Source organism: Trachymyrmex septentrionalis, unplaced genomic scaffold (genome assembly GCF_001594115.1).
Source record: "Trachymyrmex septentrionalis isolate Tsep2-gDNA-1 unplaced genomic scaffold, Tsep1.0 scaffold71, whole genome shotgun sequence".
In the NCBI taxonomy this organism is placed as follows: Eukaryota; Metazoa; Arthropoda; class Insecta; order Hymenoptera; family Formicidae; genus Trachymyrmex; species Trachymyrmex septentrionalis.
Genome location: NW_017305895.1, coordinates 1,574,493 through 1,586,785, shown reverse-complemented (window position 1 = coordinate 1,586,785; position 12,293 = coordinate 1,574,493). Strand labels below are relative to the sequence as shown.

The following is a 12,293-nucleotide window of genomic DNA, read 5'->3' as shown; positions in this document are numbered from 1 at the left end:
CCACGATGGAGCCATGGCTCTTATGACCCCTACCTTGGGTCATACCTTCTTTCTTAAAAATATTTATAATGATATATATTGTATATATATATATATTTTTAATTTTTCTGAAATACTTAATCACAATTTTAATATTCTAAAAATATTTTTAATTTAAGAAACTCCTAGATTCTTAAGGGGGTATATACGCCTAGAAACTTTAAAAAAAATCGATTGTGTTTTTTTCGCTTTCCTTGAAGATTAAGGTCTCAAGAATACCTGGTTAAAGCCGCAAGTCGAAATTCGAAAAAATAACAAAGTTATAGCCTATACAGTGACCTGGCATCGATGATTCCATATAAGCTGAATAATTTTGCTAGGTAAGTTGAAAAATTTTAAAACGCATTTTTCTCGAAATCACTTTTTCAAAGTCGGTGGACACGATATCTCGAAAACTAATGAATCGATTGTAATGAAGTTTTTTTGTGCTTATTCTACACATAATTATCTAGTCTTTGACGTACGGATTTTTTTTTAGGTGGCTTCCTTTCTTTTTAATCGGCGAAATAAGATCGTATTTTTACCTAAAAATCGCTTTGTTATATTCAAATTGCCGCCATTTTGTCAAAAAGCCATATTTTCAAAATCGCATACGTCAAAGACTAAATTATAATACCAAGTTTAATATTCTTTTTGAATTTTTTGATTCTGATGATTACAGATGACACAGGCCTGTCTACCGCAGAACCACATTTTTTTGCTGCTCTTGGCGGATGTCTCATTTATTCAGCCATTCTATTGTATTTTCATGAATAAAAAAATTGAAATGTTCTCGAAAATGTACACAATCATTTGGGAAAAAAATTAATTGCATAACTCCTATAGATTTTCTTAAAAAAATTCCAGAAAATAGGCTTTTTTTCGACCGTCTAGGTGGGTATACCCCCTTAAGGCTTACTGCCCTTTTGTAGATACGTGCGGCATTATACAAAAATCTATGCTGCTGCGGCTTTTATTTTTCGTCCGTCATAAGCGAAAAAATTTTTGCTCAAATTAATAAATAAGGACAGAAAGGTATAGAAACTAAAAATTCTCTTTTTTTATTTGATTGTTGGCACATAGTGTTGGAGAATTTGGCAACTAAATACAAATTCATTAATAGTCCTCACTTTGAGAAGTTTCTGCAGTTTTTGGATCCGCTCCCGCGCGCGCGCGCATGTGTGTGTGTGTGTGTGTGTGTGTGTGTGTGACAAATGGACATTATATAAGAAATTAGCCACTACGTTCTACTTTTTGTTAATAATCCTTTTGAAGAGAGTCTTTTAGATATAGAATCGCTCAAATGCTAATCAGATTACAAAATGATTAGAGAGCTGTTAAGCTATCATATGTGTATATGCGCTTGCGAACATATTGTTGAGAGCTGCCGAAGGTATTTGTCTTGTTTTTTTGTCAATAAATTTGCTGTTACAGAAGAAGATTTGCGAAAATGCACGTTCAACGTGATTATTCACCTGATATTACCATTCGTCAATCGTGCCGAAATACACGTTTATACATAAAAGTATATTATACACGATTTCTCCACGACCTTGCTCTTTATTATTCGTTAGCCACATCTTGTCAAGCATGATTTCTATACTGATACACGCAAGGTCGATGGTAATTTTCATTTCCCACGATGCATGTAACGCAATCACATTTAACGTTCACGTTTACGTTGGAGCTATTTACCAGCAAATATATTTATATTTCAGGTAATTGATTATTTGAATTATTCGAAATAATTATTATGCTATTACTTACATCTGAATCCAGTTTTATTCTATATATTTACTTATAATATATACGTATTAGTTATATTATATATATTTCTTTTAATTATGAAATTTTTGACGAATTCAAACAGATTTTTTTCGGTAATTATTCAATTATCATTATAATCTTGGAATTTAAACATTTTAATGAAATAGCGCAATTGCATTTTAAAATTACATGAAAATCTGTTCGATTTTTTATTTATCTAATTTCAGTAGCGCCATTTTTAATTTTGTTATTAACAAAGGAGTGGTTCATTGTTTATTGTCATTAATTGGTAATTTCCATTGTGATTAAAATGATTACATCATTCTACTAACCATTGAGTTATGTAGGTCGGTGAAGTAATGCGCATGATTTATAGCGAATTCGATTGGGCGCATTAGTTCTTCCAATCGAATTCGCCATTATAGTTTTGTTAACAATGTATAAGTTTCGATGTCGATAACCTGATCTGATATACGATGGAAATAAATTCATAGAGCTTGATATAAAGTGAATTAGCAAAACAACAGCAAATGTTAACAGGCGTAATTTACGTTCATACATTTAGATAAATTGTATGAATTACGATTTCAGAATAAAAGCATAATTTACTCTACAACATTGTTAACTAATATCTAGTACGTTCGTTTGATCTTTTAATTACAAAAAAATCTGTTATTATGATTCATCGAAAATATGCGAAAAGAAGTTGAAAGCTAGTTCATTAACCTTTTAAAATTCCTAACGTTCGCACTTCACTCTTGTTGCCTTAGCAGTTAATAAGAAGAGGAAGTTGCGTAAATCAGAATTATCTGCACACACACAAGAATTTTATTCCGTTAAATAATTCCGTTAAATCTATTCTGTTATATTATTCATTGAATATAATCGTTCCTATATCATTTTTTTTAGCTACATTGGATAAACAATTTAAATAAATGTTTTTCTAGTCGCATTACGACAACAACATAATAACACTCATTATAACATATTTTTATTTGGATTTATTTTTATCCCAAAGTGTATTTTGTAAAATTTAAGTAGTATACATATAATTGATAGACTTTAACACCTGAACCGAATACTAACATGTCTTAATGTTTTTCTGACATTTGAAAGAAAGTTGGTCGTTTCGTAACCATCCACATTTGACCTATGTTGTCCAGTAAACAAGAATCATTTCAGCAACGTAATGTTACTGAAACGTTTTAAAACGTTACTGAAATGTTTCTTGCTTAGTGGGATAATTAGCTATAATTTCTTAAGGTTTTTCTAACGGCAAAACATTTTTAAAAAATAAAAATAAAAACAGAGGATAATTTTTTAAATCGTTTAAAAATTGTTAAGCTTTTTTGCAATACACAACATTCTTGATGTTTCAAGAATTTAAGGATGCGGCGCACAAGTGGCTTTGTCTCTTTATTCGCCTTCTCTTTTATCATGTCCGTCCAATGTTCAAGAGTTATTAATGAGTCATTTCACAAAATATGGCGGCACATACTATCTCTAGCTTTCTTGAATTACGTATGATCACGGTATTGTTCTCTTCTGCTCTTCGTTTCCCTCGGACCCCTTTTTCAAATATCGAGTATCCTTCTCTTGCGCGTGATAGACTTATCAATGTGGACTTTGACAATTATTGCTAATCAAGTTTGGACTCTTGCTTCTCTTATTTTTAGAGGCTATAAACATGGCCTATGTCTTCTGATATCAACATATCAACATATGTTATCGGTCATCCGCATAATCATATCAACATCGTCATCGCGGTACAGTGTTCATCTTTGTTATAATTTTATTATTATAATTGATAGAGAATTGCCTCATATGTTTTTTTCTATTCTCTGAAATAATTCTTTCATTTATGTGATAATTAATTGATTTACATTCATTTATTATTAGAACAATCTCTCAGAACTTCATTATTTACAACTGAAGAAACATCGCGTAGATCTCACGCTATATGTCATTAATTTCTTTCCTTATTTATAATTTTTTTGTATGTGATAAAATAATTTCGATCGATTATTTGTGAATAATAAATTACGCGATACAAACATATATCTCTTTTCGTTTTAATCTAATTGTTTTTAATCTAATATTTGCCTAATTTATTTATTGAATTAATCTCTTTATTTTGATAGCGCTCGTGCAATAAGAATGTATATCTCATTATCGGAAACGATACACAAATATCTTTTTTTTTAGTCTTATTGAATCTCATTAACCTTCAACTACATAAATTAAAATTACACCTTTTTTTATCTATAATTTAGACCTTTACAGTACTAATTATACAGATTATACAATTATCCAAATTTTGTTTAGGGTACAAATAACACATTGCTGTTATCAAGGATTAATCTATAATGGATATTCTTTAATTTATGATCATTAAATTGTATTTTTTGCAAGTTAAAAAGAAAATCTCTTCTAATTTAATATTAATAGTATTTAATATTACTTTTTAATAGCATTTGTTATTTTTTATATGTAAAAGAATCATAGAGCGATATTTATTGTCCGTTCTTATTTCAAGTGTACTCTGTGTTAAGTAATATTTTAATGCTAATACGGAATCGTCTGATTGGTTCACGATTTCTTAAGATGATCTTGAATAAACAAGACTGTCTTAAGTAATGTCTTAAGATTTTATTACGGAACCCTCTGATTGGTTCATGATTTCTTAAGATGGTCTTGAATATAAGATCTGACTATGAATACCGGTCATAGAAAGATCGTATAGCAATAAGCATATATTTTATTATGAAAAATGACCTGTCTGCGGTGACTGCGGTATTGAGAAAAGTCGCAGACATAACCGGATTATTTCTATGGAACCGATTTTTTAATGTTAATTATGACAACACGCATTGCATATTCACGTACTTACACAAAACATGTATAAATCACCTGAGATTTTGTGTAATGGCAAACGAAAGATAACTGAGGATGCATTCCTTTCTCACATAGAAAACAACATCTAATCCTTGTTCATATAATCGATACACGATATTGCATAAGAAAGATCGTGTAACCGAAGATTCTATACGCATTTTATTAATCTCATCTTTTATCCTGTCTAGAATTAAATTAGTTAATTTTTCCACAAACGAATTCGAAGTAGAAACATGCAAAATTGATTGCGAGAAGTTTGTGTATCATTACATTTATATATACTGAAAAGAAACGTAAATATTTTATTAAATAATTTGTTTGATAGTACCAACTAAATATTTACTAAATATAAAGATTTATTTATTTAGTACAAGAACTATTAATTTAATTTAACATTTTTTTAACTAAATATTAAATAAATAGTAAATATTTATTTACTGCAAGTTTAAAAATGTTTAGTATCATTCAAATAAATATGTATTAAAACTTAGCACATCTTTTTCAGTGTACTTGCATAATTTTGTACGCAGATTCGCTTAAAAACTTGTATTCCAAGCGAAGCGTTAGAGGTGTGCATTCTTAGCAAGCGTGCGAAGCATGCAGATGACCAAAGCCAGAACGAGTCAAAGCCAGAAGCGGCCAAAGCTGAGATTCATTGAGTTATAGATATTTACAGTAGTTCTGCAAATGCAAGAGATAAAAACACAGCTTCTTGAAGGTTGATAGCGTTTTCATTAAAATTCTTTTCCTCTGTAAGTTAACAACAACTCATCTAGCATACGATTTCTTTCTGGTCTCTTTTATAGTTATACATATATCTTTTTTATAGTCGATCCCTAGATAAAAATTATTATACATATATGCGCACTTCTGATGTAAAATTATTTTTACATGTGAGCGTCTAAGTTTTTTTTTCACGTCTTTACATATTAAGAAGCTTTATAAAGCTAGCAGGACCAAATCAGCAGAATCAAACCGGACCTATTGGAATTTTTAATACTCATTTTGTACTAAATTGTACCATTAATGATAATTTTGTACCGTGTACCGTTTTCGAAAAAAATCGTGGCGCTGTTGACTTAATATTAAGCTGGCAGGATTAATTCAAAATAAAAGAAAAAAAGAAAAATAATATCAGAAATCAATACAATTGAATTTGTACTATTTTGTACTGCCAAAAACAATTCTATACTATGTGTTATTTCCAAGGAAACAGTGACGCTGACTCCTGCTAGTTTAATATTTAAACTGGCAGGACCATACAAAAAAACAACACAGGGGAAAAATTAATGCAATTGAAATTTGTACTAATTTGTATATACCATTGAAAGTCAGTTAATATTTTACATTTTTCTCCTTAAATGACTTTATTAGTATATAATTTTATTATATATATTATATATAATACAATCTATGAGGCATTCCACGTCAAATCGGGCACCTTTAAAACATTGTTATTTTTTTTTAAATTTGCTAACGTATTCTACAGATAAAAATATGAGATACGCATTTCGCCAAAAAAATGTGACATCTTTTTTAGTGTATTGACGTATGGAAATATAATAAAGTAAATTTGCATGAGCGTTTTTTTTATAAATGCCTGCAACTTACATGCGTCAATACACAAAAAAAGCATGCAATTACATTTTTTTTGCAAAACGTATCTCATATTTTTATTATGTTAGCAAATTTAAAAAAAATAAAATGGCGATGTTTCAAAGGTGCCCGGTTTGACGTGGAATATCTCATAGATTGTAAGTATTATACATACTGATAAAGGATCCATTTAAGGAAAAAACATGTAAAATATTAACTTATTTTCAATGGTACAAATTAGTACAAATTCAGTTGTGTTAATTTTTGCTCTTGTGTTAATTTTTTCTCTTGTGTTGTTTTTTTATAGTCCTGCCAACTTAGATTTTAAATTAACAGCGCTACTGTTTTTTTGGAAATGCATATAGAATTGTTTTTGGCAGTACAAAATAGTACAAAGTCAATTGTATTGATTTCTGATATTATTTTTCTTCTTTTCTTCTGTTTTGAATTAGTTCTGCCAGCTTGATATTAAGCTAGCACCGCCACGATTTTTTTCAAAATGGCACACGGTACAAAATTATTATTAACGGTACAATTTAATACAAAATGAGTACTAAAAATTTCGATAAGTCCAATTTGATTCTGCTGATTTGGTCCTGCTAGCATTATAGAGCTGTATTAAGAAATAGGTTTAAAGAAATCGAAAAAGACCGATTCTTTTTTATAATTCTCTTATATTTCTCATACCTATCTCTTATTTCTCTGTATTTCTTATATTTTTTAATTAAAATATTTAATTATCTGAATGTATAAAATAATATAAAATACTACAAAGAAACTAACTAGAGTCAATTTTTGTAATAGAGCAAAGGTAAACAGTCACAGAGTATATATTATAACTAGAGATTTAAGAAATATATTTCTTAATATAAAAGAAATATAAGAGAAATATAAAAGAAAGAGATAGAGATATAAATATATCTCTTAAATATATCTCTCTCTCATATCTCTGTGGCACTTCATCTTTGCTCGTTTACAAAATTGACTTTGTTTATAATTTCTTTATAACATTATTGTATGTACACATTCAGATATAAATTAAGAATTAGGTTTGATCATTAAAAACAATCTTCCTTTTTTTTTAAACAAATTAGTCTCCAAATAACTTGGAAGTTTATATTTTAAAATTACATAGAAACTTAAAAGTCTAAAAATAATTCCCTGGTGGCAAGCTAACGTCAAAATGATGACAAAATGACGTAGCTTGCGTTGTGTACTGTATTATTATATATTCTTGATGAGCCTGATGAATCGATAGCTCAATTTTTTTTATTATAAAAATAAATTAGATTTTAACGTGTTTGAGGATCAAAGTTTGTAAATCTTAAGGTATTTTTTTGGCTACAATCGTGCTAGAAAATTAATCGCGTATAATCTACGAATATTTCTCTGCGCGTGCTCTCTGAAGAGAGAAACTTTTGAGGCGGATGTACACACACACACAAATACCCACACACACCCACCCACCCATCCACACACACGCACACGCACGCACGCACGCACGACGCACGCACAAAATACACACGCACGTACAATTGTCGTATCTGTATGCACGAACACTAGTCTGCACTGAAAACAGTTGGAATGTAGCAACAGCATATCCTTCTCTCGCCGCTCAGCGTGCAAGAAGGATAATTTCATTAAATTACAAATGTAAACTACTCTAATTCAGAAACGGCACCGCTAGGTTTCTCCATTTTTTTTAAATAAGGTTTCTATAATATTTCTACATTACATATTTATTTAAAAAAAAAAAATCTGTAGAAGATTTTCGCCGCAAAATATTAAAACGTTACTTTGGCAAAGTTTGATATAGGAGTATACATGTTAAAAATTGAAACTTTGAAAGTGAATATCTCCATTTCGGCACCGCTAGGGGTCTTCGAAATTTTAGTCATATATAAATAAAATTATCTTAAATATAATATCCATATATCAAAAAAATTTGTAGAAACTCAATTTCTCAGAGAAATTAAGTTTTTTTTATCGAAAATTGTTCATTGACGTTGACACATGTATTATTATTTCATATCTTGTTGTTGCACAATTGTCTGCTGGTCCATTGCCCCTCTAATCTAATGTCAGAAAAAGTTGACTTAAATTAAGTATAAAAGACTATATGATTAATTTGAAAGGTTGCCCGCTGTGAACATACAGTTATTATATTACATTTGCGTATATCAGCATTATCACATTTCCGTCATGGAGTATTTTGACATTAGAATATTAAAAACAGGAAATATTAGTCATTCCGCATCTCATTCTAGCATCTTCTTTATCATAAAAGCTTTTTTATTACAAAATATAAAATTAGAGCAAAATGAAGATCGGATTATCTTTCTGTCGAAACATATATTCAACTATCACTTGTATTTTATGTTTCTTTTTTTTCTTTTCGTAATATTAAAAAAAATCAATTTCATTAATACAGAGGCTGAATTTAGAAAGAGTACCACAATTAAATTGAGTTCAAATTTCAGTACTTTTATGTGCGTTCATATGTAATTGTTGTTGTTGTATATAAAATATCTAGGATTTTTGAAATCTGATTTTATCCGCGGGTATTACTCTGGATAGAACAAAACGTACAATGACGGAATATCTTTGTAAACAAAAAAATAAATAAAACAAAATTATTATTAGAAAATTATAATAACATATAATAATAAAATCAATTATATCTTTAGCACTTATGGAAAAAGGTGGATTTGCGTGATACTTGCAGTTCCTACGATACAAAATAAATATCCATTCAAAATCCAAACTAAAATCACGAAAAGTTATAACATTTATGAATTAATTATCTTTATTTAATTTTTCACGTTTTTCATTTGAACAACTTTCTCGGTGATAGTCGCTGCATTTTCTTTCAGTCGAGTGTTTCTCGCATAACTCTAGACTTACTACGCCATTGTCAGGATCGTACGAGCCTAATCGACGGTAACTCTTGGCAATCTTTCGCCTCTGAACTGTTGCTATGAAGTACAGTCTGTAACAATTGCTGCGCATACATCGAGAATTATGTGATGCTATTGCACACAAAAAAAGAAAAAATTATTTATAAATGAAGCGCTGTACTACATTTAAAAAAATATGTTTAAGAGCTGTTCCAGTCGCTAGCTGGAGTTACGTGTTTTCCGCAAGTAGAAGTTTATTACGTAAGATGTATCGCTTTGTAATTAAAATTGTCATATCGATTAAGAATTGTGATTTTTTTGTATTTGTTCGTTTGTTATGAATGAATCAATTACATTGCACATAGAATTTTTACATATAATCAAATGAGTTTAATGGTCCTTCTTTTTATAATTATCTATATGTCAAGTAAACCAGTTTACAATATATATATATAAACGATTATATGACGTATGATATCAATATTTTGCAACTTTTCGAAAAAGTTTGTAAGTATGTATGTATGTTGATAGCTTATCTTTATGTTTTAACATCAGCATTTTAACCAGAGTTTTAAAGCTACTAAAAATTATTTATTTGCTCGAGAAAATAAAATTATTAAATTATTATTAAAAAATATTATTTCCTCGAAAGAGAGAAATTGTTATATTTTGAGAAGTGCTAGAAAATTATTACTCGTTTTTTAAATTCTTTAGAACCTTTCACCGATCGCTCGCAACTCTCAATGTACTCTCGGTATTGAGGAATAAATAGCATCTTTTCCTTCAGGTTATAGAAGTTTGAGAAAAAGAAATTATAAAAAGGGATGAGGGCATTATGTTACTATTCATTTTTAAATCAATGAAGAACACGCTGTCACGTGTTCTACAATCTGTTTTTGTAAAGTTTTTCCTTTTCTTAATTTTTTGGATCGCAACGGATGAACGATGATTGTCGAGTTCATCGTGCGTATCTCAGATCAATCAACCGTAGATCCTTTCAGCGACACAAAATGATTCATAATCTCGCATCTAGGCAGGTCGTATTACGTGGTTCTGCTCATCAAATTAATTGATAATATGTTGCATCACGACGGAGTGTCCGTTTTTCTCATGATGCGTTAAATCATTGTTATAATAAAACATAGAAATAATAAAATGAAGATTGTATCTTTGTTGTGTTTCAATATTTATTTTCAACGAAGGTTCATCAAGTCTCTATTTTCCCTCTAGACATATATGTTCTTAACTTCCTTTCCTCTTAATTAATTTATTTTGTTCTATTTTTTATTTAATTTCTGTTCGAGTAGATCGTTTTTCTCGTTTTTTGAGAAATGCTAGAAAATTATTACTCGTTTTTTAAATTCTTTAGAACCTTTCACCGATCGCTCGCAGCTCTCAATGTACTCTCGGTATTGAGAAACAAATGGCATCTTTTTCTTCAAGTTGTAGAAGTTTGGGAAAAAGAAATTATAAAAAGGGATGAGAGAAATAAATATATAATGCGTTAGATTAGTATTTTATATGTCGTACGCGGCTTATTGATTGGCTACAAGGTAGAGAACTTTTCGGATCTTTCTGTCTTGCAATCAATCAACAAATTTGAAATCTTTGTTACACGACACGTATGAAATATTAATATACGATGCATCGTAGAGATAATTGTACTTTTATTGTTCGTTCTATTTCAACATTTATCCTTAATGAGGCTTCATTAACGATCTCTACCTTCTATGGCTACATTTTAAAATGCCTTTTCCGAGGGAAATTTTACTCTTAAAATTTACTTTTATATAGTACACGTAACGTATATCACATTATATCGAATAAAATTTTCCTTCAGAGAAGACGTTTCGGGATGTGATATTAGTGATATTACTTATGTATATAATTAATATTCTTTCCTTTTGTTTTAAATAATTTCATAATTTTTATTGGATTATATTAATTGCAGACCCAATAAAATGGTAGACGTGTTATCGACACGTCTGCAGGAGGTATATGCCAAATGGGAAACCAGGACGCAAGTAACGCGAAATGCGGAACCGACGACCACACGATTTTCACTGGATGGTAATTTTCTTTTCTTTCATTCCGAAGCTATTCTTACGTAAGAGGCGTGTCGCGAGAATATACAATCAATCGACAGCTATCATCGGCGTGCACTCTAACTATTCTCTCACAGCGTACTGTTCTTTCTGCGAATAGGTACAGAATGCGTGTCCCGATTGCAAGACGAGAGATATTTATCGCAATCTCTCGAGTCGTAAATACCGTAACATTTAACGGATTTAAGAACATAATCATTGTATTCTCTGCCTTTCTCTCGAGTCGGAATAAAAATTCATAGACCATTTATTATTCGTATCAGCTTTACTTCGTATCTTCAATTTGATTTGATAATCTGTATGTCAATTCTTTTATTTTGAAATTATTATAATTTATTATGTCTGTTACTCCAAATTTTAGAAGTATGAAACATTAGAATACGTGAAATTCTTTGTCACTTTTCGCATAGACGAAGAATTTCTCCGGACATCTCATTTGCAACAAGATGCACTTCCAACAATTTGTTAAATGCGATACAATTGCAGGTCTTCGACGAGCCGGCATACAGTTGCAACGAAGGAAGATTCAGGACCGGGAACAGTCGCGTAAAATACGAGAGAGCTCTTTGTACAGCATCAAGGAAACTGAACCGCTGATACCTTTGATCAAACGCAAATCTTCATTCCTGCATTACTGTTGTAACACCTGCACGCCCGCTTCCAGGGTGAGTTTTTGTTACTAGGACCAGATCTACATCATGTTTATAATTTATCATCCTTGGCGAGATGCGCGGATCTTTTCCAGACGAATCATGCCTTGCGTGTTCTTCACCAATCTACCCCGTCGCGCAATTTCACGCGTAGGCGTGCATAGACTCCTTGAATGAAGCTATCCAGCAACCGATTAACCCATTTAACTTGCCGTTAATTACCGAACTTATCGTTAAATACCAGCGATCTCGTTGCTCCGACTTTCCGGTCCATTATTCGTCGATAAAATTAATGGGCGTAGCATAGATGTGTGTGTGTGTGTGTGTGTGTGTGTGTGTGTGTGTGTGTGTGTGTGTGTGTGTGT

The 12,293-nt window shown here is 30.5% G+C and overlaps 1 protein-coding gene across 1 annotated transcript in view; it reads left to right on the top strand.

Annotated features, from left to right (window-relative positions):
• Positions 1–12,293, top strand: part of LOC108753731 (glycerol-3-phosphate acyltransferase 1, mitochondrial) — a 31,438-nt gene that overhangs the window by 13,771 nt on the left and 5,374 nt on the right. Inside the window, exons 2-3 of the mRNA XM_018495592.1 lie at positions 11,125–11,243; positions 11,765–11,943. Of these exons, the coding sequence (XP_018351094.1) occupies positions 11,135–11,243; positions 11,765–11,943 (288 nt within the window). The 5' untranslated portion in view covers positions 11,125–11,134. The remainder of the gene's footprint in view (positions 1–11,124; positions 11,244–11,764; positions 11,944–12,293) is intronic.